At 35.4% G+C, this 23,620-nt stretch overlaps 1 protein-coding gene and 1 pseudogene across 15 annotated transcripts in view; both read right to left on the bottom strand.

Annotated features, from left to right (window-relative positions):
* Nucleotides 1-23,620, bottom strand: part of BAZ2B (bromodomain adjacent to zinc finger domain 2B) — a 303,077-nt gene that overhangs the window by 131,659 nt on the left and 147,798 nt on the right. For all 15 annotated transcript variants that reach the window (XM_032857888.1, XM_032857896.1, XM_032857895.1 and 12 more), the window contains one exon: nucleotides 5,254-5,397. In XM_032857888.1, coding sequence (XP_032713779.1) covers nucleotides 5,254-5,395 — 142 coding nt within the window. In that variant the 5' untranslated portion in view covers nucleotides 5,396-5,397. Of the gene's footprint in view, nucleotides 1-5,253; nucleotides 5,398-23,620 lie in introns of those variants that run through there.
* LOC116868004 lies at nucleotides 16,154-16,292 on the bottom strand (annotated as a pseudogene).

Consider the following 23,620-nt stretch of genomic DNA (forward strand, 5'->3'; position numbering starts at 1 on the left):
CCCACTGAGCCACCCAGGTGCCCCCATAAAAAGGTACCTTAATGAGACACTATTTCATATTCAGCACTGACAAAAATCAAAAAGGCTGTCAATGAGAAGTGTTAGCATGGGTGACAAGCATCAGGAATTCTAATACACAGCTGGTGGGAAAATAAATTAGTACTACTGGTAAAGTTGAAGACATTTTCAGAAATGTATGCTTACATGCATTGGAATCCATATTTAATGGTCATAACATTGTAATTGGCAAAAACGACTCAAATATCCACCAACAGTTGTGTGGATATATAAATGGATATACATTCCATTAAATGCAATATGCAAAAAGATACCTAAGCCTTTTATCCTTTAAACTTATTCCTCCTCCACATTTCTCATTACATCACTCCTGACCCAGTTCTTCAAGTCATGTTAGGGCTTCTCCCTCTCTCTAAACATTGCCTTGCCAAATTTGAGTAGTCATTATATTCCAAAAGAATCTACTCCCTAAATACCTCTGCAACCTTTTTTCTCCATCGCCAATAACTCCTTATTTTGGGCCCATATCATTTTTCACCCAGATAAATATAAATAACTCCTAAAAGTCTTCTTTGCCTCTGGTCTCATTCTCGTTGCAAACTGATGTTCAACATGATGCTAAAGCTTTCATTTTCAAAGACATGTGATGATAAAACCCTTCCACTTGGATGAAGTACGAGTAAAAATAATGGCTATAATTTACTAAGCCCCTATTGTATGGCAGGCATTATTTCATTTATCCTTATAATGCTGCAAAATGGCTGGTGTTATATCTATTTTATAGATGAGGTAACTACAGCTTACAGAGGAGTAAGTAATTTGCCCAAATTTACATAGCTAATATGTGGATAAGCCAAGATTCAATTTCAAGGTATTTCAATTGCAAAATCTTTGCTTTTAATCAATACATTATTCTGCCTAAATTCTAAGCATCACACATGAAGTTCTAAATGATCTGACATGAGCCTATTCCCCAGCCTGACCCCCTGTCCCTCTGGTTCCACTTAGCCATTGTAGATACTGCCACTCCATTTGCTCCTTCCTTACTAATAACCTCTATTTTCTTTAGGACGGTAGTACGCTCAGCTAAAAACTAGTTTCCCTGACCGTCCTTGAAGCTGAGATTACCATTCTGATGAAAGAGATGTAAGTGGAAATCTCTGGATGGGGTTTCTGGGAAAGCTCTTTAGTAAGGCTCAAAGTAATCTGGCATGCAATTTTTTCTCCACTCCTACCCCACCTTCTTCTTTCCTGGAAAATAGTGCTGTATCAGCTCTCTTACAGCCATGGGATATACATGTAAGCATGAAAGTCGCATGCTCTGGAATACAGAATATAAAATTAGGAGCCCAGGTCTGTGATGGCATTACCCACTCCAGGACTGCCTTTCTATGGGCTTGTGTGTTTAATCGCCATGTTTTCCTATTCATAGTTAAGCATCGTCAGAACTGACACATACCCTTAATTGAGGCCTTTACTGGTCAACCTGCAATTTACTCAATATACTACGATTTGGCACACTTCTGTAGAGGGAGGTGGCCTGCTATTAAGATACATATGTATATCAGTCTCTTTAATTTTTTAAAGAAGATTCGGCATACTTAGGCTTTAGCCAGAGAAGTTTTAAATGGCTTATTTGTTTTATATATTCAGTATTTTTATAAGCTTTTGTTTGAAAGTTCTACCCTTAAAAATGGGTTGAAAATCACTGGTCTATGACACAGTTTAAACTATCACTGAAATATATTAAAGTTCTATCTTTGCATTGGGTCAATGACCACAAATCTCAAATAAATTTGGTAAAATTTAATTGTGGAACAATTACTCTCTTGGCTTTCACTCAGAGCCAATTACGTGGCAGTCTGAATATCTGTGAAAGTGGCACTGGGACACTGTGCATCATTTTGGCTTTTTATACAAATGTTCTGGTGACATATTCCTACACCACGCAGGGCCAGAAAAAAAAGTCTGGTTTTCTTCTGAGGAACTGATATGCTTACTAACAATGGTATGTGAATCATGTAAGCCATTATGTTTTCCTTCTATTTTTAGCAGCTAATTCAGTAAGTTTTTTGTTCGCTAAGAGTGGCTTTCTTCAGCTAATACCTTTTCAGTTTTTAGAGCCTATGTTTTGATATTTTATTTACTTTTTGTTTATTGTGCCAATACATTTACTGAAAGCTGCCCCAAATTATTTTTTAGAAACAGGCAGGTTATTTTTTTAAAAAAATCATACCTTAAAGGGAAAGGAATATTACTCTCTGACAAGACCAACAAAACCCATATGCAGATAGCCTTAGATTAATCAATCACTATTGCGATATTGTTTTCTATCCTAGCTAACTATAATAAAATTAAAGGTGTGTTGCGTTGTGAGATGTAATCCTCCCCTTCCAGGTCCCTGCATGTTATTGCTGGGTATGCTAAGAATGCAACGCCTAGACCACTCTTTAAGCAGGCCATTTCTCAGGATTGCATTTGCAAGGAGCAACCCTGAAGGATAAAGCAACATCTTCTTTAAGACAAGGAATGGATTTGCTTTCATTTTCTTAAAATGAAAGCAATGGATTCCCCAAGGTCAGTATTCTTCAGCTGCGACACAAACCCACTGCATTTAAAAGATTCATTTGGGCCATCATGTAGCCTCTGTGGGACTTGGGAAGCATGGGGAACCAATCCAACATGATATTCGTATTAACTGTTGTGACAATAAGTAATAAAACTTCTGATCCAGGAGTTTCATGTCTTCTGCTAACATCCATAATAGTGACAGACTAACTTGCAGGTAGGTTTAATCCCAAATCCTGACAAGGATTCTCAAAAAAATTAGTTGGATCATTCAAAGTTTTAAAGCAGGTTTGAATTACATCCTTTGTAACTCAGAAGAATTCCTATAGACATACCATTAATGAAGATGACAGAGAAAAGCCAATTAAAATAACTTTCAAACAACAGACTGTCCTCAAAGGAGCCATTAAAGAACTGTTGAGGTTCTGACATTTTAAAGATGAAAATCGTTTTGTGTCTTTATACATCAAACAAATTAAGGAGATTTAAGTTGTTTATTAAGACAAAAAGCCCAGGCCCATTAACACTTGATGATCTTGTTTTAAAATGAAGAGAATTATCCCAATGAATGGGCCAGAAAGAATGAATCAAATAAGAGAAGACAGGAAAATATGATAAATAGAGCTATGTGGGACAACTGTGCATTCTTTTAAGCAACTTATGGGCTGAAAGTTAATATAAGGCTTTAATTGAAATAAAAAAATAACACTGTGAAAGCTAAGAACAAACAAACAAAGAAAAAAGTATTTTCTTAGAAAGTGAAAAACTCATGCTCTACATATGAAAAATATAATGTGTTAATAACTAATTTATTTCTGAATAAACACAGAAATAAAATATGCTTCCATTCAAAATAAGCAACTCAACATAAAAAAGGCTACAACCTTTGAAGCTGGTAAATAAATGATAAAAGTGAATTCCTTTCTAGACCAGGAAATTTCTGATGCTACTCAGCAACTCAGCATACCCCACCCCTTTTGCAATTCCCAACTATTGCTAACAAAAAATAGTGCCCAGCATGTTACTAATTCAGAAAACTGAGAAACTGGTAACAGCAAAGTGTCCAGAAAGCTCATGGTTCTGTACTCAAGAATGCTATTAAAACCTTCAACATTAAAAAAAAAATCTTTAGAAACATTATATAAAGACTAATTCAGAAGTAAATACAAAGCTAGACAGCAGACTGGAAGATACAATGAAATGAGTTGACAACAAAGGAAAGAAGACTTATAAAAAGTAGGGAAGAGTAATTACAAAGGTACAATTGCGTGCAATCATTTAGACAAATTAACTTAAGATAAAACTTGCATCACTATTTTTGAACACAGCATATCATCAAAAGCTTTCATTATCTCACACATAAGGGGAGTGTGCATGAACTTGTGAAAAGACTTAAAACCAAGACTGCACAGGATGCAGGAGAACAGGGATTTTATTTACTTATTTATTTTTAACAAAAAACTATTGTATCTTAGTTATTTCATAATCAGTAAAAAAAAGTTATAGATGGGGCACCTGGGTGGCTCAGTGGGTTAAAGCCTCTGCCTTCGGCTCAGGTCATGAATCCAGGGTTCTGGGATCGAGCCCTGCATCAGGCTCTCTGCTAAGCGGGGAGCCTGCTTTCCTCCTCTCTCTGCCTGCCTCTCTGCCTGCTTGTGATCTCTGTCTGTCAAATAAATAAATAAAATCTTAAAAAAAAAAGTTATAGAAAATTGCTCTGATAAATCGACAAAATGAAATCCTTCCTGTCATTCCATTGATTTAAAAAATTATTGAACAAATATATATTTAGCAGTTTACTAAGGGATTTAGTTGGCAAACATTCCATATTTATGCATTTTATTTATTCAAAATTATAAATCTAATTTTTAAAAAGTAAGGTATCATTTAGTTCTACTGCTTATAAACATATGAAATAATATTTAAGATAAAAAATGTTTAAGGTTAAAAAGCTTCTTAGTGATAAAGGAATGAATGAATCATACTTAACACGTTTTTTTTGTTTTGTTTTGTTTTGTTTTAAAAAGGGATGTATTCTATCAAATCTGTGTTTGGGCAAAGAGTGATTTTGGGCAATACTTAAAATACCTTCTACATAATTAATCAAAATGTGTGTTATTTTCATTTCTGAAGCAAAGCTCTTTATTATTGTCTTTTAGCGATTTAAACTTTGTTCATGTTTAAGAGAAACTTGTCATGCTGTTAATTTTTAAAATATTTTCCATCGAGTACATGATCTCCCTTAGAACATACCCGTGAAGTGGGGTAAAGCTGGAGTTTGGTGAAGGATATTTCAAATATCAGAAGCAAATTTAGAATAAAAGGTCCATAGCACTGGTACCTTACCACCAAAAACTCCTTTGTATTTCTTTACTCCCTCATGGGCCTATTATTTCAAAATATTTTGCATGTACCCATTTATTAATTGAAATGGTCAGATTAAGACATTATGATGAGACTCTCAAAGAATGCTCCTAATAAGCATGAAAAGTGCAATCTCAGTGTGCTGGTAAAATACAGAAAAATACAAGCTAGATATTTAACCTAGTTATTTTTCAACAGGTCAACAGAGGTAATGAAATCGTTTTATTCATTTCAACAAAACACTATGAATGCAAATTAGTAAATGGATGGCATTCTAAAACTGAGTTAATAAAGGGTATTCACCACATGGGTTGATTGTAGAGCTAAGTGAAGCAGCTCCCGTGGAAAGGCCGCCTTTTGAAACTGATGAAGCCACAGAAGGTAGAGAAGATGAAGGTGTAGTAGTGGAGGCTGTTGAGGATGGTAACCGTTCGCCAGACTCCATATCTATGAGAGAGAGAAGAATGTTAATTCTCAGTATTAGATAGTGGAATTATTCAAAGAATTAAACCTATCTTATTATCAAAGTAAGTCATTTAGGCATACTTTTATAAAATATAATTTCAAAAAACATGCTTTTCAGAAAGATAAAATATGGAATAAAAACGTAAGTACAATTTAAAATATCAATTTATGAAGTAAGTTTAATGTTAAGTATACCAAAACTTCTTTTAATAGATTTGCAAATAGCCTATTAACTTCTTATTCTTCCTAAATCACCTCTTCATCTATTCATTTACAACATAATACCCATATTATCTTAACAAATCAAGAAAATAACACCACATTGGAATGGATCTTCTAAATCTAAGTCTTGAAAGTCTTAAGCATCCAACAATCTGACTGGGTAACTTGTATCAGACCAAGCGCTCATCGCCCACCAAAAAGACGAATACATTTTAGAGTTGTTACTGTCAGGTTTGAGCTACAGTTAAAATGGCCTTAGTATGACCCCTTTATAATAAGTGAGCACTTACACATATCTTCATTTATTTGCTTAGCTAATTTCAGGTGCAATCATACACTGGTCTTGTTGTAAGTTTATGTTGATATTAAGAATCTAAAGTAGAAATGAATAATGGGGATCAAAATGTTTTAACTTCCAGTTTTAAAATAAGTCATGGGATATAAGGTACAGCATGCTGACTATTGTTAGTAATACTACAGTGTATATTTGTAAGTTGCTAAGAAAGTAGATCTTAAAAGTTCTCATCACAAGAAAAAATTTGTAACTGTGTAATGATGAATGTTAAGTAGGCTTATTGTGATGATCATTTTCCAATATATATAAATATCCATCATTAAGTTGTACACATGAAACTAATTTCAAATGTTATATATCAATTATATCCCAATAAATTTTTAAATCTAGAATAGGTTACAGTTATTTTAGTACTCTCTGCAAACAGTGATCCTACAAGTAAGCAAGAAAGTCCTGAAGTTCACAATTGCATTAATAAGTACACAATTTATAGGAAGAAACAAAACAAAAGATACTGCTCATTTATAACTGAACTTATGATCAACTACAAGCAAACTTTCACCATGAAATCTAACCATGAAAAAGATTTCTGTATGGGATTCTATAAGCAATTCACATAATTATTATATATTTTCTTTTTTATATAATTTAAAAAATTATATTAGTCACCATACAGTACATCATTAGTTTTTGATGTAGTGTTCCATGCTTCATTGTTTGAATGTAATACCTAGTGCTCAATGCAATACAGGCCCTCCTTAGCACCCATCACTGGGCTAACCCATCCCCCACACTCTCCTCTCTAAAACCCTCAGTTTGATTCCCAGAGTCCATAGTCTCTCATGGTTCGTCTCCCCGTCTGATTTCCCTGTCTTCATTTTTATATTTTCTAAGAAAAATAGTCTGATTTTAAAATACTGACCAATTAAAATAAGGCAGAGCTAATGTATAAAAGTTGGTTTAATCCACAGGGTATTTAGATGATTTTACTCATAAGATCGATAGATATAGTAAAGGTTATCTCAGGTTAACATAAAGCATTATTAGTAACCATTTCAGTAAGCTTTCCAATCATATACAATTCAAAATTTCTCTTCATATTCTGGCACTGCTGTCAGTCACATCTACAGATGATGATACTGCTATAATGAGTTTGTATTCTTAAGGAAATTTTCTTTCTCCATATCAGCAGTCATCATGGAAAAGAGCAGTTGTTACTGATAGTTACATGAAACTAACGCTTGAAAGGCAGGTTTTGGGTCATCAGATGGTCATCATGGAGCTTGAAGACGTGTGGTTGGTCTGATGGAAAGTCCCATACTAATATTTTCTCCACAATTTTCACCCATAAGCCTCATTTCCCTATATACAAAAATTATGCAACCTTTGTTAGAGTTTACAGAAAAAGGCTATTTTTAAAAACGTATAGCTGGTAACCTCATTGTCTTAATAAATTCTAAAATGTGCTATTTAAATGTGTTTATTTTTTAAAAATAATGTAAAGTTTTTTTGTTTTTTTTTTAATTTGCCTTTGTACTCTACAGCAAAAATAGTGTGGTGATATAACATAGGTTAAGTACTTTAGCTGAGTACTTGGCATAAAAGTATTCAATAAATAATGGTCATTACTTTTTTTAAGATAATAAATTATGAACCCTAGGTATATTTCTTTCAGTTGTTATTACTTGATTCAGGACTAAAGCAGGTAAAACCCAGAAAACAAAATGAGCAGTCTCTACATATTGCTTATTGAAGATCTTTTCCTGGAAATGGTCATTAAAATTAAAAATACACATATACTTGGATCTTACAATCTACTTTTGAGAATCTATTCTGTAGAAATAAAATACTAGTAGGTTCTTTATTATAACATTTTAAAAAATAAAGTTTAAACCTGTAAATAACAAAGCAGAACTACAGCTAGTGGTATGATGTTAAAGGCCTTTTTTAGTTTCAATAAAGTGGAATTTTCTGATTTATTTTTGGTTCCTTTTGTTCATTTACGTGGAAAGGGGCTTAACTTTTTTTTTTTAATATGGTTATGCAGCCATTTTCCTTAGAAGTTCTATTTATATACATTATTCATGTATTACTTTATTGCAACTATTTTGATCTTAATACTGCAGAGATAGAGTCCAGGCATGCTGCTAAATTCCTACAATACAGGGGACATCCCCAACACAGAGAATTAGCTGGCCCAAAATGTTAGGAGCGCTAAGGTTGAGAAATCCTGATCTAAAGTATCAAAAATTGTATTACTTAGAATGCAATTAACTAAAACTTTCTAGTAAGTAGTAATTCTATATAATTGTTATAATAAGATGATTCAAGTGGATTTATTGACATTGTGATAAATGATAACATTATCATTATATTCAACCTATCGTTTGTGTCAGTCTAACTCGTCTATTATTTTACATTTTGTCCTAATTGTTTAAAACTGATAATGTATCATAGGTCATTAACATATCTCAGAACATTTGCTCATACTGGATAACATGAATTTACTATATTTTACTAGGATGATATTTGCCAATAGCAATTCTGAGAATAGACAAAAGTCAGAACTGTCACAAACAACCTTTCTGCATAATGATTTTCTATACTCATTCCAAAAAGATCCAATGATCAGTTGTTAATGATAACACTTCAAATTGAGGCACAACAGACTTCCCTTTTGTGTAATCACAGAGTTTATGAATGCTGACAGCTGCTAGGTGTAAACCTGAACAGGTGCTATTAAGGAAAAGCAAGACACGTGGGCTAAGAAGTACAAACATGATCAGCTGCCCTCTGTGTTATTTGCAGGAAACATAATAACAGACGTAGATAATTTCTCCTAGAAGGTGTTCTGTCTTTATCTTTGTCAGCAATATCAAAAGTTCTCTGTGGCGATTGAAAGCACAAGGGTAGATTTGCTGAAAGCTGATTTATCCTTGCAAGGTAAACTCAAGTGAAAAACAGCAATCAAGAATAATAAAGATCATGAGGTAGTCACTCTGCTGCTGCTTTTGGTTTAGTAGTGCCACTAACATTAGATTTACAAGTCCACTATTCTCTAAAAGGTCTGACAATGACTTTTATAAAACCATTTCTTTAGATAACTTCCAGGCAAGTGAACACTTGGACAAATAATATTTCAAGATTTTAAGTAGCTAAACAAAAACAAAAGCCAAGAAGATACAAACACTTTTCTGGTAAGGGATTTTGTGAAATAGGAGATAAGGCAGAAACACCTTATTAGATAACAAACAAAATTATATATGTTTGAAGGAAAGTCATTCTATTTACAAAACTTTTATTTACCTACATTTTCAAACATAGTTATTTTGAGTCTTAAGCATAATATCTTGTGATTTAAAATATGAATATATAAAATGAATCAATTTCCTTTGAAGATTCGCATATTTTAATAACCACCGTAAAGAGTAACAATTGCATCCCCAAACAAAAATAGGCTGGCATGAGGTGCCTGGGTGGCTCAGTGGGTTAATCCTCTGCCTTCTGCTCAGGTCATGGTCCCAGGGTCCTGGGATCGAGCCCTGCATCAGCTCTCTGCGCTGCAGGAAGCCTGCTTCCCCTTCTCTCTCTGCTGCCTCTCTGCCTGCTTGTGATCTCGGTCTCTCTCTGTCAAATAAATAAATAAAATCTTAAAAAAAAAAATGGGCTGGCAACCAGGTGCTCTGTGCTGCAGTCTGTGATCTGGAGCAAGTCACAGACACTCTAAATACTAGTTTTCTTATCTGAAAATATGATAGGTTTGAACTAAACTAACCCTCAAGTCACCATCAGAGTTTTGCCAACTTGATGGTAAAAAACAAAACAAAACAGAACAAAACCTTCACATTGTATTAAAATATTTAACAATTTGGGGTGGCTGGGTGACTCTGTTGGTTAAGTGTCCGACTCTTGATTTCAGCTCAGGTCATGATCATGCGATGAAGCCCTGGCACTCAGTGGGAAATCTGCTCAAGATTCTCTCTCTCCTCTGCACCCCCCACCCACTTTCTCTCTCTAAAATGAATAAATAAATCTTCAAAATATTTAACAATTTAATTCCCCTTTTTCCTTATCTTTCCTTTCATTGCTCTGGTTCTATCTCCAAATGTGTATCATGATAAATTATAAATTTCTGTTAAATCTTTTAAAGATTTAGTTGTCTTATTTATACCTCAAGAGACTTGATAAGAAAATTATACAAGGGGCGCCTGGGTGGCTCAGTGGGTTAAGCCTCTGCCTTCGGCTCGGGTCATGGTCCCAGGGTCCTAGGATTGAGCCCCGCATTGGGCTTTCTGCTGAGCAGGGAGCCTGCTTCCTCCTCTCTCTCTGCCTGTTTCTCTGCCTACTTGTGATCTCTGTCTGTCAAATAAATAAATAAAATCTCCAAAAAAAAAAGAAAGAAAGAAAGAAAGAAAATTACACAAGAGTAGAGCACTGATTTTCATGCTCTTCAGTAAATATCTATCCAAAAGGATTAAATATTCCTTTGCAATGAGACATCTGTGAGAAAGAGGCTATCCTAAGATATAAAAGAATATTACAGAAAATTTGAACAAAATTTAACATGTATGGATCAACTAAACTGTAAGTAGAGTATATGAATTTAAAGGTTGACAATGATTAGAAATTTCTAACAAGGTTACAAAAGTCAGAAGAATAAAAAGAGAGACAATGTCTAGTTAATTGTTCCTTTAATCTACGAAGTCCCAAAATACAACCAAAAAGACTAAAGCTTTGCTTAACTAGGAAATACAACTAAAATTAACTGGAATTTCTAATATATTTCTGGAAAGTGAGGCTGATGAATAAGAGATTGGGAAAAATAAAGCAGGGTAACAAACAGAAGTCATGTTACTTTATGCAAGATATCCATATATACTCAAAAGTTGAAGAAAGAAAGATGCAAAGTACTACAGTCTGATGAACTAGAATAAAAACTCCCTTTCAGTGGGGAAGAAGCAGAGCTAACCTAACGGGAAAAACACACTTCTTAAAGAGCAAAATGAATTTAAGAGTTTGTGCATATCCTGCAAAAATATTTTTGTCCTGGTTATCCTAACATTAGGTTTGTCTTTCTAATATTATCACTCTCATTCAAAATCTTCAGTTTATCCAAGAAGTATATTCACATATATGGGTAAAGATATAGGCAAAGGATATTTATTACAACATATTAATTATAAATGACTTTTTAAAAAAGGATTTATTTGAGAGAGAGAGAGAGAGAGCACATTGGGGAGGGGTAGAGGAAGAGGGAGAGAGGGGGATCCCAAGCAGATCCCCAATGACCATGGAGTCTGACATGGGGATTGATCTCATGACACTGAGATCATGACCCAAGATGAAATCAAGAGTCAGATGCTCAACTAGCTGAGCTACCCAGGCACTCTGGTAAATGACTTTTATTTATTTATTTATTTTTTAAAAGATTTATTTATTTATTTGACAGACAGAAATCACAAGGAGGCAGAGAGGCAGGCAGAGAGAAGAGGAAGCAGACTCCCCGCTGAGCAGAGAGCCCAATGCAGGGCTCAATCCCACGACCCTGGGATCATGACCTGAGCCGCAGGCAGAGGCTTTAACCCACTGAGCCACCCAGGCGCCCCGGTAAATGACTTTTAAAAACAAAAATTCCACCAATTAGGAATTGTTAAATTAAGGTACATCCCTTTAATAGAATACCATGCACAAAAGAATGAAGTACACCTATACTAGATTATTTTGTTAAATGAGAAAAGTAAACTGGGGAGGAATAAAAATAGCATGATCTCATGTGTGATGAAGAGAAAAGGGAGAATATTCTTATGCCTGTATATGTAGAATACTTCTAGAAAATTTTTAAGAAACTGGTAACTGGGGGCCCTGGGTGGGTTAGTCAGTTGAGCATTGGACTCTTGGTTTCAGCTCAAGTCATGACATCAGGATTCTGTAATTGAGTCCCACATGGGGCTCTGGCTCAGCATGGAGTCCGTTGGGATTCCATCCCTCTCCCTCTCTCTCTCAGCCCCTCCCTTCACTCAGCGCTCTGTTGCACACACTTTCTCTCTTGAGAGAGAGAGAGAAACAAACAAAAACAAAGAAAAAAAAGAAACGGGTAACTCTTTACTCCTAGCTAAAGGGACTAGGGAATTGGCATCTAGGATAGGTGAATTATTTTTCACTATGTATCTTTTTGACCACTTGCTACCATGTGCTAGTATTAATGATAGTTAAACTAATAAAAAAAAGGAAGAACTTCTAAAGATTTGTTATTGCTGAAAATTACCCTTCAATATGTTCTACAGAGAGTTCCAGTTCAAGATTGTGATGCAAAAGGATCCCGAATCCACCTCCTGCCACAGACACACTGAGTCTACAGTGACCCATGAAACAAATTCCTCTAAAAAAACAAAAAACAAACAAACAAACAAAAAACAAAACAAAACAAAAAAACCCCTAAAGTCTGGCCCAATGATGACTAGATATCAGGCAAACAAGAGAACCACATTAAAGCAGGTAAGAAGCTGAGACACAATATTGCTATAAAACCCCACTCTTGGCACGGGGACACACAACCAGGAAGGAACTCAAAACACAGAAGTTCTCCTAAGGCAAGTGGTTTTGAGCCCCACACTGGGCACCCCAACTTTTATGACACACACTTGAGAAATGAGCCTCCAAAACAACAACTTTGAGAACCAACAAAGCTTGCATCTCAAGACCTACAAGACCATGTGATCTGAGAAACTGCCTTTAAAGGACTCACATTCAGATTCACCCACCCCAAGACCCGGCTCAGAGGGAGCCAATCACACCCAGAACTACTTGAGTTAAAGCACTGGCATAAGGGAGCAGCATCTAATTTAACACAAAGATCCAGGAGCCTGCTGGAACACTCCACAGGGGTGGAGACAGGCAGATGTCATCTTCACACTTTCCTCTTTACTGTGCTCCAGAACACCAGTATCTTCCAGAAGGAAGCTTTTACATGCAACAAGTGCCCCAATTTAGAGGGCTACTGCCTAGGGAACACCTCTTGACTGCCTACTTGTGGAGGCCAGGAGAGATTATTTTCCTGGTCCCACACCATAATAATCATACCCCTATCTAGAACACCAATTTTTATGACCACTTCCACGGAATCGCTCTACATCACCTGTCTCTGGTGGGTAGTGGGGCTTACACTCATGGATCCATAGGATCGCACCAAGCAGAGAAAGGGTTCTTTTTTTTTTTTTTTTTAAAGATTTTATTTATTTATTTGACAGAGATCACAAGCAGGCAGAGAGAGAGGAGGAAGCAGGCTCCCCGCTGAGCAGAGAGCCTGATGCGGGGCTCGATCCCAGGACCCTGAGATCAGGAGCTGAAGGCAGAGGCTTTAACCCACTGAGCCACCCAGGCGCCCTGAGAAAGGGTTCTTAAGTAGCCACCATCTCCAGCAAGAGGAAGAGGCAACAGATGCACAGCTTGATCTTTTTGTGAGGGAGGCTTATTAGCTAATCATCATGAATTCAACCTGAGGGGTCAGCTTCTAATTAAACTTACATTGAAGGGCTGACTATAATGTAATCTTTTCCAGAGAACTTGGAGGCTGGGTACTGTCTTAGAGCTCACTATTTGTCACATTCCAGAGTCCTAGTGTCTCCTAGAGAGTTTTACACACGTCTGTTTTCCTAGTTTTTATGTCTGGTAGCCTGGTTTTTGTAGCTGTCATTCAAGGAACATCCCTTCATCACCTGGCTCTGGTGGTACATGAAAAGATGTCCAATATCATTAATCATCAGGGTGATGCAAATTAACCACAACTCACACCTGTTAGAATGGCTATTATCCAAAAGACAAGAACTAACAAGTATTAGCAAGGGAATGGAGAAAAGGGAACAGTTGTGCACAGTTGGTGGGGATGTAAACTGATGCAGCTCCAGTATAGAAATTCCCCCCAAAATTAAAAATACAATGATCTAATAATTCCATTTCTGGGTATTTATCAAAATGAAAACACTAACTCAAAAAGATAATAGGCAGCCCCATGTTCACAACAATGTTATTTACAATAGCCAAGGTATGGAAACAACCTCAGTATCCCTCAATGGATGAATGGATAAAGAAATTGCGGCATATACATATAATGGAATATTCCTCAGCCATAAAAAAAAAAAGAATGAAATCTTGCTTTTTGTGAATGGACCTTGAGGGCATTAAGCTAAGTGAAGTAAGTCAGAGAAAAATAAACACCATATGATCTCTCTTATGTGTGTATATAAAAAAAATTTAGAAATAAAAATAAGAAAAAAGCAAGTACATAGATAGAGAGAACAGACTGGTGATTGCCGGAGATTGGGGTGTGGAGGGCTGAAAGAAAAGGGTGAACTGTTTTTGTCTTCTTTTGAGTGTGGTGCATAAACAATGAATCTTGGAACACTGAAAAAATTAAATTTTAAAAAATGTTCTGTAGAGTCTCAGTTATTTTTAAGTACCTTGGAAGAAGGAAGGTGAGGAGAGGAAGAAGTAGAGGGTATGGCTCTAGCCCATATGCTACTAGCTTCCATCAAAGGTCCTCTTTTATCTGTTTTGTATATTGAGAGTCCATATGAGATTTTGTTTGAAAAAAGGGTCCCATTGCCTTAAAAAAAGTTTTCAAACCACTGATCTAACGGATCTCTGTCTCATATCACTTCTTAATAACATGACCATCTGTCCAATCCTATTTGTTCTGACTTCAAAATCTAAGTTCCCAACTGGAAGTTGGAGGCGTTTTCACTTTTGATTGGTCTTTAAAACCTAATTTCAAGCCATTGCAAAATGTGTCTTCAAATTAGGTCTTACTCCCCTATGAAGAACATCCTTCTAATTCTGCACCCCAAATGCCCTGACCCTGCTGGTCTGAGTCAATCACCTACTTGGGGAAGTTGTAAGTGACACATCTCATTATCTACTATCTGTTTCAATATCCCTCTGGATACTCAGTTCTCTCTCCTCTCTTTACTATCTTTGTTTTAAAAAGAAAAGCAAAAAGAATAAGAACAAAACAAGATACCTGTTGAATAGAATGTTCAGCTCTATTGACATTAATTAGTAACCCATCAGTTGGAGGTTGGGGAGAATTAAGTGATGGATTTACAATATTATAGTGAAACAACTTCTTCCTCTTAGAAAATTTAAAACCTAATGATTCATCCTTTCCTTCCCATCTGTTAAAATGGGGGAGGTGGACTTCCTCCATTCTCTTAAACTAATTATCACCTTTTTGCAGCTTGTCAGGAACTTTACCCCACTGATCATTCTCTCTCTTGTCCATATCTACTCTACTGGATTGTTCCCAGTTATCTTCCATCTTTAAAAACAAGAAAAACTCTCCTTTGACCACTCATCCCTATTTTGCCACTTCATATTTTCTACTCTCATTTTCAACTAAGATTATTAAAATAAAACTGTCTACTTTTATGGTTTGTATTTTTTTAGCCTGTCCTTCAGAACATCACTCAGTCCAGTCTGGCCCATCATTAGTATGACTTTTAGTGCTGGGATCCCACTACCAAAACAATGCATGAAAGTTAAGCAAAATCTAACCAGGTGAGCAGAAAGACAGACTATAAAAAGAATATAGAAATCAACCAGGAGGTAAAGGGAATTTTAGAATAAAAGTTGGTAGCAATCTGACTGGTGGAATGCAAAGAAATTAGATGGAAAAATTTAGACAATGGTATCTTTAACGCATGAGGCAAGTCATGATACAAAACCTGTATGCAAAGTATGGAATTCACATCCCATATACGGGGATGAGCATGTACATGTTTATCCTCCAACCCCCCTAATCCAGTCCATTGCCAAGTCTTCTCTACTTTAACCATAATTTTAAATTGATCTACATTTTTCCATTTCCACACTACAACCCTGATCCATGACACTAACAGTTTTCCTACAGAAACAAACTTGTCACAGTACCCCAATCCTTGCTGCTAAAATCCATTTTCACAGAGTAAACTTTGTTAAAAATATAAATTAGATAATGGTACTTCCTTGCTTAAATGTATCAATAAACATTGCAATTATATTTAAGATAAACTATTACATCACTGAAAGGCTCCACAAAGTTCTTCCTCCTATATTCCTAAGCCTCATACATAATATGTGCTCAATATTTTTTGGCTGAATGAGCTAAATATGAAACATAAGGGGAAATTATAGAGACATTTTTCATTGTCATGATTGTTTTCCTTGACGTTCTTATCATTAAACTCTAGAAAGAATTAGTTAAGTGAAAAACTAATTTGAAGTGAAGTAGGTGGCAATGCCTTAACCATATGCGTGTTGTCAGGACCGAGGGCCTCTTCCATCCTTGTCAAGGGGAGTGCTAACCTTCTCTCCTTGAAGTGAAAAATAGGATGAGGGAGATATTTAAATGCTGATCCTGCCATTTACCCTTTTGAATTTTTGTTTATATATTTAATAATCTGAAATACTTAAAAACACATTCACCAAATTTTCAGTGAAACAATTTTAGTGAAATTGTTTAATTCTATGGTAGGCAAAATAAAATTGATAATAGATATATTGGAAATCACACAGTTCAAACAGAATAGGTTCAAAGTTGTATAAAGGACCAAAAGCACCATGAAAACAAGATTAGAAAAACTAGTAAAAAGAAATAGAGTTTAAAAAAATTAGTGGGTCAGATTACATAACAAGTAAATTAACTTAAAACAGAATATCAATGTGGAAAAACTGAGACAAGTATCAAATACATTTCTACTACTACTGACATTATCATCACCATTTATATCCCTATTTAAAACTCCATCCACCATACTACTTGTTGAGAGCCTAATATTTATTTCAGGTACTATGTTAAGTATTTTCTCTTCACTATTTTAATTATGCCAAGTAAACTCCAAATGTATTATTGTCATCATTAATAATAATAATTTTCAGATAAGGAAACACAGACATAGAAAAATTAAGTAACTTGCCATAAACAAAGGTATAAGTGTTAGAAACAAAAGTCTGACCTCACACTTTAAGAAATTTTTATTATATTTAAGAAATTTTATTATAATCTCAATTACTAAGGAACATGTTAAGTATGGAAACTATTATTTTATTTTATTTTTTAAGATTTTTATTTACTTGACTGAGAGAGACACAGTGAGAGAAGGAATGCAAGCAGGGAGAGTGGGAGAGGGAGAAGCAGGCTTCCAGTCAAGCTGGAAGCCCAATGCAGACTTGATCCCAGGACCCTGGTATCATGACCTGAGTCGAAGGCCGATGCTTAACAACTGAGTCACCCAGGCACCCCTAATACTTTAAGAAATAAGGGAAGAAACAGATAAGGCACTGTGAACAATTAAAATGTAACAAAAATTAAGTCATATTGGGGCACCTGGGTGGCTCAGTCGTTAAGCGTCTGCCTTCAGCTCAGTCATGAACCCCTGGGTCCTGGGATCAAGTCCTGAATCAGGCTCCCAGCTAACCGGGAAGGCTGCTTCTTCCTCTCCCACTCCCCTTGCTTGTGTTCCCTCTCTCACTGTGTCTCCCCTGGTCAAATCAATAAAAATCTTAAAAAAGAAAAAAAAAAAGTTATATTTAAAAACAGAAAAAAAAAAAAAAACCCAGAAAATTTTAGGTAAAAAATAAGAAGACCAATCAATGATAATTGTGGTCTTAAGAACTCCTGGTTTTAGGGGCGCCTGGGTGGCTCAGTGGGTTGGGCCTCTTGCGGCTCGGGTCGTGATCTCAGGGTCCTGGGATTGGGCCCCACGTGGGGCTCTCTGCTTGGCGGGGAGCCTGCTTCCCCCTCTCTCTCTGCCTGCCTTTTTGCCTACTTGTGATATCTCTCTCTGTCAAATAAATAAATAAAACCTTAAAAAAAAAAAAGACCTCCTGGTTTAAAAAAAAGAACTTGTAAGGGCCACCTGGCTGGCTCAGTCAGAAAAGCCTGTGACTTGTGATCTCAAGGTCAGGAGTTGGAGCCTCATGTTGGGTGTAGAGATTACTAAGGAAAATAAACTTAAAAAAAAAAAAACAACAACCTTAAAAATAAAGAAATAAAAACTTTAAAAGGCGTCTAAAAAATGGTCTCTGCTCACTTTGGCAGCACATATACTAACAAATAGTCTCTTATTCAGCCTTTTTCTTTTTCTTTTCCCTCTAAAATACCTACAAAAACCCAGGAAAAGAAAATGTAATAACATAAAAAATTAAGAGGGCTGACAAACCGTCAAAATCTGGGAAGAACTTCTCTACTCCCAGCAAAACAAACTGAAACGTTTATTAAAGTGGATAACATATAACCATTAAAAATCTCATTTTCTAATACCATTTAACACAAGAAAACATTCATGGTATAATGTTAAATGAAAAAGGCAACATATATAACATAAAGTATGATCTAATTTTGTTTTTAAAAAGTACGGGTGTGTCTGGGTGGCTCAGTCAGTTAAGGGTCTCTGACTTTTGATTTTAGCTCAGGTCACGATCTCAGGGTGATATTGAGCCCCACATTAAGGAGCACAGGGGAGGGAGAAAGAATCTGATGCAGACGAGGCACTGAGCATGGAACCGGATGCAGGGTGTGATCCCATGACCTCAAGATCATGCCCTCAGCTGAAACCAAGAGTAATACCCTTAACTAACTGAGCCACTCAAGCACCCTTGGATAGAATACATTACTTTATTTATTTTTTTTTTAAAGATTTTATTTATTTATTTGTCAGAGAGAGAGAGGGAGAGAGAGCGAGCACAGGCAGACAGAATGGCAGGCAGAGGCAGAGGGAGAAGCAGGTTCCCTGACGAGCAAGGAGCCCGATGTGGGACTCGATCCCAGGACACCGGGATCATGACCTGAGCCAAAGGCAGCTGCTTAACCAACTGAGCCACCCAGGCGTCCCAGTACATTACTTTAAATGTATTTTCTCTTCCTTATGATTTTCTTGATAATATTTTCTTTTCTCTTACTGTAAAAATACAGTACATTATACAAACAAAAGATATGTGTTAATCAACTATTTATATTCTTAGTAAGTCTTCTAGTCAATGGTAGGCTATTAGTTAAGTTTCTAGGGAATCAAAACTCATACACAGATTTTCAACTGTATAGGAGGTTGGCCCCCTCACATATTTTAAGTGTCAAGTATAATCTTAAATTTTATTTCCAGTGTAGAACAAATTCTTGATCAAGAACATATTAAGCGATTTTACAGATGCAAAATTTGTCGTTCAGGGTACTTTAAGAAGAGGACTTACAGTCATTCATCCTGGATGATTCAAAAGAGATGAATTGGTCACAAACTCAAGAGTTCAGTTACCATTAACCAAGAACCCAAAATTACAAAGTATGCTAAAAAAAAATTATTCCATAAAGAACCACATGTATTTTGAAAACTGCTGTATTAATGTCATTGGCTTAGACCAACTAATTGTTCACTAACCCAAATGCAAGATTTAAGATCAAGTCATAAAACCATCCTCTCAGCTATATTATTCATTAATAATAATACTTTACTTAACCATAGACAAATTCTTATTTCTGGATGCCTGTTATATAGTGTAAATGAGTTGTTGATTATTGGACAAGTTATAATGAACATGCCTGAAACAAGTGGAAAAACAGACTCAACATTGAAAGAGAAGATACAAAGAACCAATGGAAATTTTAAAATGAAAAAAAAAAATGCAATAACAAAAGTTAAAAAAATCACCAGATGGACACAGTAGAATGCAGATGATATAGAAAAGAATTAATGAACTTCAAGATAGATCAACAGAAATTATCCAGTCTGAACAACATAGAGAATAACCATTAAAAACAAGTAATGATACCTCAGGGACATGTGGGACAGCAACAAAAGGTCTAATTGTTGTGTCACTGGAGCCATGGAAGGGGACAGAAGATGTGGTGCTGAAAAATTACTTGGAAGAAGTAATAATATCTGAAAACTTATCCCCCCTTTTTAAATTTTTAAAATTTAATTTAATTTTTTCAGTGTTCCAAGATTCATGGTTTATGCACCACACCCAGTGCTCCACGGAATACGTGCCCTTCTTAATACCCACCACCAAGCTTACCCATCCCCCCGCCCCCTCCTATCCAAAACCCTCAGTCTGTTTCTCAGAGTCCACAGTCTCTATGCTTCATCTTCCCCTCTATGTTCCCCCAATTATCCCCCCCTTTTTAAAAAGATTTTATCTATTTATATGAGAGAGAGAGAGACCGTGTGCACATGAGTTGGGGGGGCAGTGAAAGGGAGAGGGAAAAGCAGACTCCCCACTGAGCAGGGAGCCTGACATAGAGCTTGATCCCAGGACCCTGAGATCATGACCTGAGCCAAAGACCGACACTTAACTGACTGAGCCACTCAGGTACCCTGAAAACTTCCCATTTTTGATGAAAGACATAACTCATTAGATTCAAGAAACTGAGCAAACTCCAACTTGGATAAACTGAAAGAAAAATTAAGATCTAGATAAAAATGGACAATATTTCAACTAAGCATACTGCTTTTACCAAATAAATTCAAGTTTTAAGAATTCCCTATTGGAAAACACCACAAAGACATTTTTCCAGAAAGCTGAAATTTGTAATTATACTATATATTTTTTTTCCTTGTCCCTCTTTTTGGTCTATGTCAAAAGCTTTTAGTTCTTGGAAAGATATATCTTACTTCTGACCATATTTTATTATATTGTTAATTTTTTTTCCAAATTTATGACAAAATTTTATTAATGCTAGGGTCCAATAGAACATAGCAAAATGCATGCTTTGATTTCTTGTGTGAACACTGATTTTACTTATAATTAAGAATCTTTAATTGAAAAATCTGGATCAAACATGCATACATGAAGCATGTCAGTTAATCAGATCTCCCCTTGTTATACTTTTCAATCCAAGACTTAGAGAATGTCCATTTATTTTACATAAAGTTTTATACTACACAAGTCTAAAATAGCAAACGAACCTGCCCAACATCCTAGAAATTTACCAGGATGGGTGTGACCCACCTAACCTAAACCAAATCTAAGTATTATAGTCTTATTTCAGGTTAATTCCTGTAAGACTGGTAAGGTCAGAAATATACCTTTAGGAATTTTAAGTTAATATTGACAAACCTTGTCACAGAGGCTATAAGAGATAAATGAAGCAATTCACATTTATCACACTAAACAGAACTTTGGCTACCCAATGTTAACCTCTAGAGCTCTGGTATGCATGCCTGATGAGATTCCACTTTCTCAGAGGTTTATTATAAATGAAGGTATGATCAGGAAAAAAAAATGTACCTATGCTTTCTGAAATTATTGCCCTTCCTCAGAATGCATGAAAAGTTTTCAAAAAATAGCTTTTCCATGACTTGTTATAAAGATCTATTAAAAAGCCACAAGTTTGCGGGAATCTATTTATGGCTACTATTAAGTTTATACAACTTATGGCTGTGTAACATGTCTCAGGGTCATATTAACCCTAAAAATAATTTTAAAAACAAGCTCACAAAAATACAGCCTAGTCCTACCAACACTCACTAATACTATATCTTCCTCTTCTTTAGTTGGGTATGGTCTCAATAACTAGGCTTAAAATATATAAATCTAGCCATTATGCTTACAAAACCTATTTATAGACAGGTTTAAAAGGTGATTTCAAAAATCCCAAATGTAAACAAACAAATGAATCCCAAATGTAAGCAATCATGTGTATTTTGATGTTTAATGCTTTCTAAAACTTGAACATGTCCCTATCTTCTAGAAAGCAAGTATGTAAGTAAGGTTGACCCTTGAACAATGCAGTGTTTGGAGCACTAACCTCCTCCAACCTAGTGCAGTCAAAAAACCTGCTTCAGTTTTGACTTCTGAAAAACTTAACTATTAAAACCCTACTGTTAACTGAAAGCCTTTGATAACATACAGTTAACACCCATCTTGTATATGTATTATATACTGTATTCTGACAATCAAGTAAGCTAGAGAAAAGAAAATGTTATAAAAATCATATATGATAAAAAAAAAAGTATAGATGTTATATGTATTGTTAACAAATACTGGACATCAAAAGTGTAAAGATAACATAAAAAAAGAAATTCATGTTTACTTATAGGTATTCATGCATTGATAATGAAAATGAAACAATATAATTGCTTTATGATAGCCTCGTATAATGGTTGCAATTTCTTCTCAGTAACCAAGCCTATACACTAATGAATAAATTGTTATAGGCTGATACATAGTTTCTCCAATTATGAGAGGCATACTGTATGGCAATATAATTCTTCAAAAGCAAAGTTATAAAACAGTAAGAAAACTCATACACTGAGGTTTTTTAAAATATTTAATTTATATTAAATATCATTCACCTTATGCCCATGTTATATAGGCTATCCACTTCCACACAAGTCTTATGTACTTTGTTCTACAGGATGAAAACTTAAGGGGTGATGATGGTATTGACACAAAAACATCTTACTCAGTTCTTGCTGTACAGTTAATTAGATTTTCACATGACACCCACAACAGATAAGTTTATTAAATGTAAGCATGATGATTATTTACTATTCATTAAGTGGAAGTGGATCCCCATAAAGTTCCCCATCCTTGTCTTCACATTGTAGGCTGAGAAGGAGGAGGAAGGGGGAGGGCTTGGTCTTGCTATCTCTTGGGTGGCAAAGGTGGAAGAGACAGAGAAGGTGGAAAGGGAGGCAGGAAAGGCAGGCACACTGGTGTAAATTTATAGAAATACTGTACATTTTGTAACTTTATAGAAATACTGTACATTTTGTACTGTACAAAATTTCTGACTTTTTTGTTTTTAATTTCTCTAGAAACATTTCTGTACAGTATCAATCCTTCCACTATTTGCTTTAGTTTCAGTGCCCATATCATAGAAGGGTCTATATTATAAAAGAAGTAAAAAGCAGTCTTAAGTAATTAGAACACTAATGCCAGATTATCTAATGATTTTGTTTTTTTTCAAATCCTATTGGAGTCCATAGATATGTAGGTATGCCTGATGCCTTTCTTATAGCAACCCTGCATGCACATAAAAGCTGTATTTTCAGTATAAGATAAAAAGTTATTTCACAAAAAGCACAAAGTTTTCATGCCTGCAGGTGTAGCTGCAGTGACCACTTACTTCATGAATTTTTCTTTCTTTTACAATGGTCCTTACATTAGATTCATTTATCTTGAAATTGCAGTCAACTATTGCTGCAGACCTCAACCTACAGTACATATCAAGCAGTTCAATTTTTTCTTGTAATAGGACTTTTCTTTCTCTGCTTCTTGGAAGCACTTCCACCACCCAATAGGGGCACTTTGTATGGGTCCCAAGGTGTTATTTATGATTTACGGTATTGCATTAAACAATATGAAAAGTATACAAGAACCAGGAGAGATCACTTTTTTATAGCAATATGCAATTTACTAGAGAGATGAACTGCTCATGCAGAGATGATTAGCATCACTCAGCATTTTAAGCAGATACTTGCAAAACTTGAGCTCACTGTGATAGCAGTAGGAGGTGTATACAAAATCATTACAGTAGTACAATATGTACCATAGTTAATTTTACAGTTCTAATTTAATACTATATCTTTATGTTTATTTACATTTCTCTTAGCTGTGAATGGTGCCACGAATAGTCTGTGTATAAGTTATGATGAACTTTAACTTTTTATAGCAGATTTGTGTATATTTTGTGCTAGTAAGTGATGAAATAGACTA

Source organism: Lontra canadensis, unplaced genomic scaffold (assembly GCF_010015895.1).
Source record: "Lontra canadensis isolate GAN:19392208 unplaced genomic scaffold, GSC_riverotter_1.0 scaffold13, whole genome shotgun sequence".
In the NCBI taxonomy this organism is placed as follows: Eukaryota; Metazoa; Chordata; class Mammalia; order Carnivora; family Mustelidae; genus Lontra; species Lontra canadensis.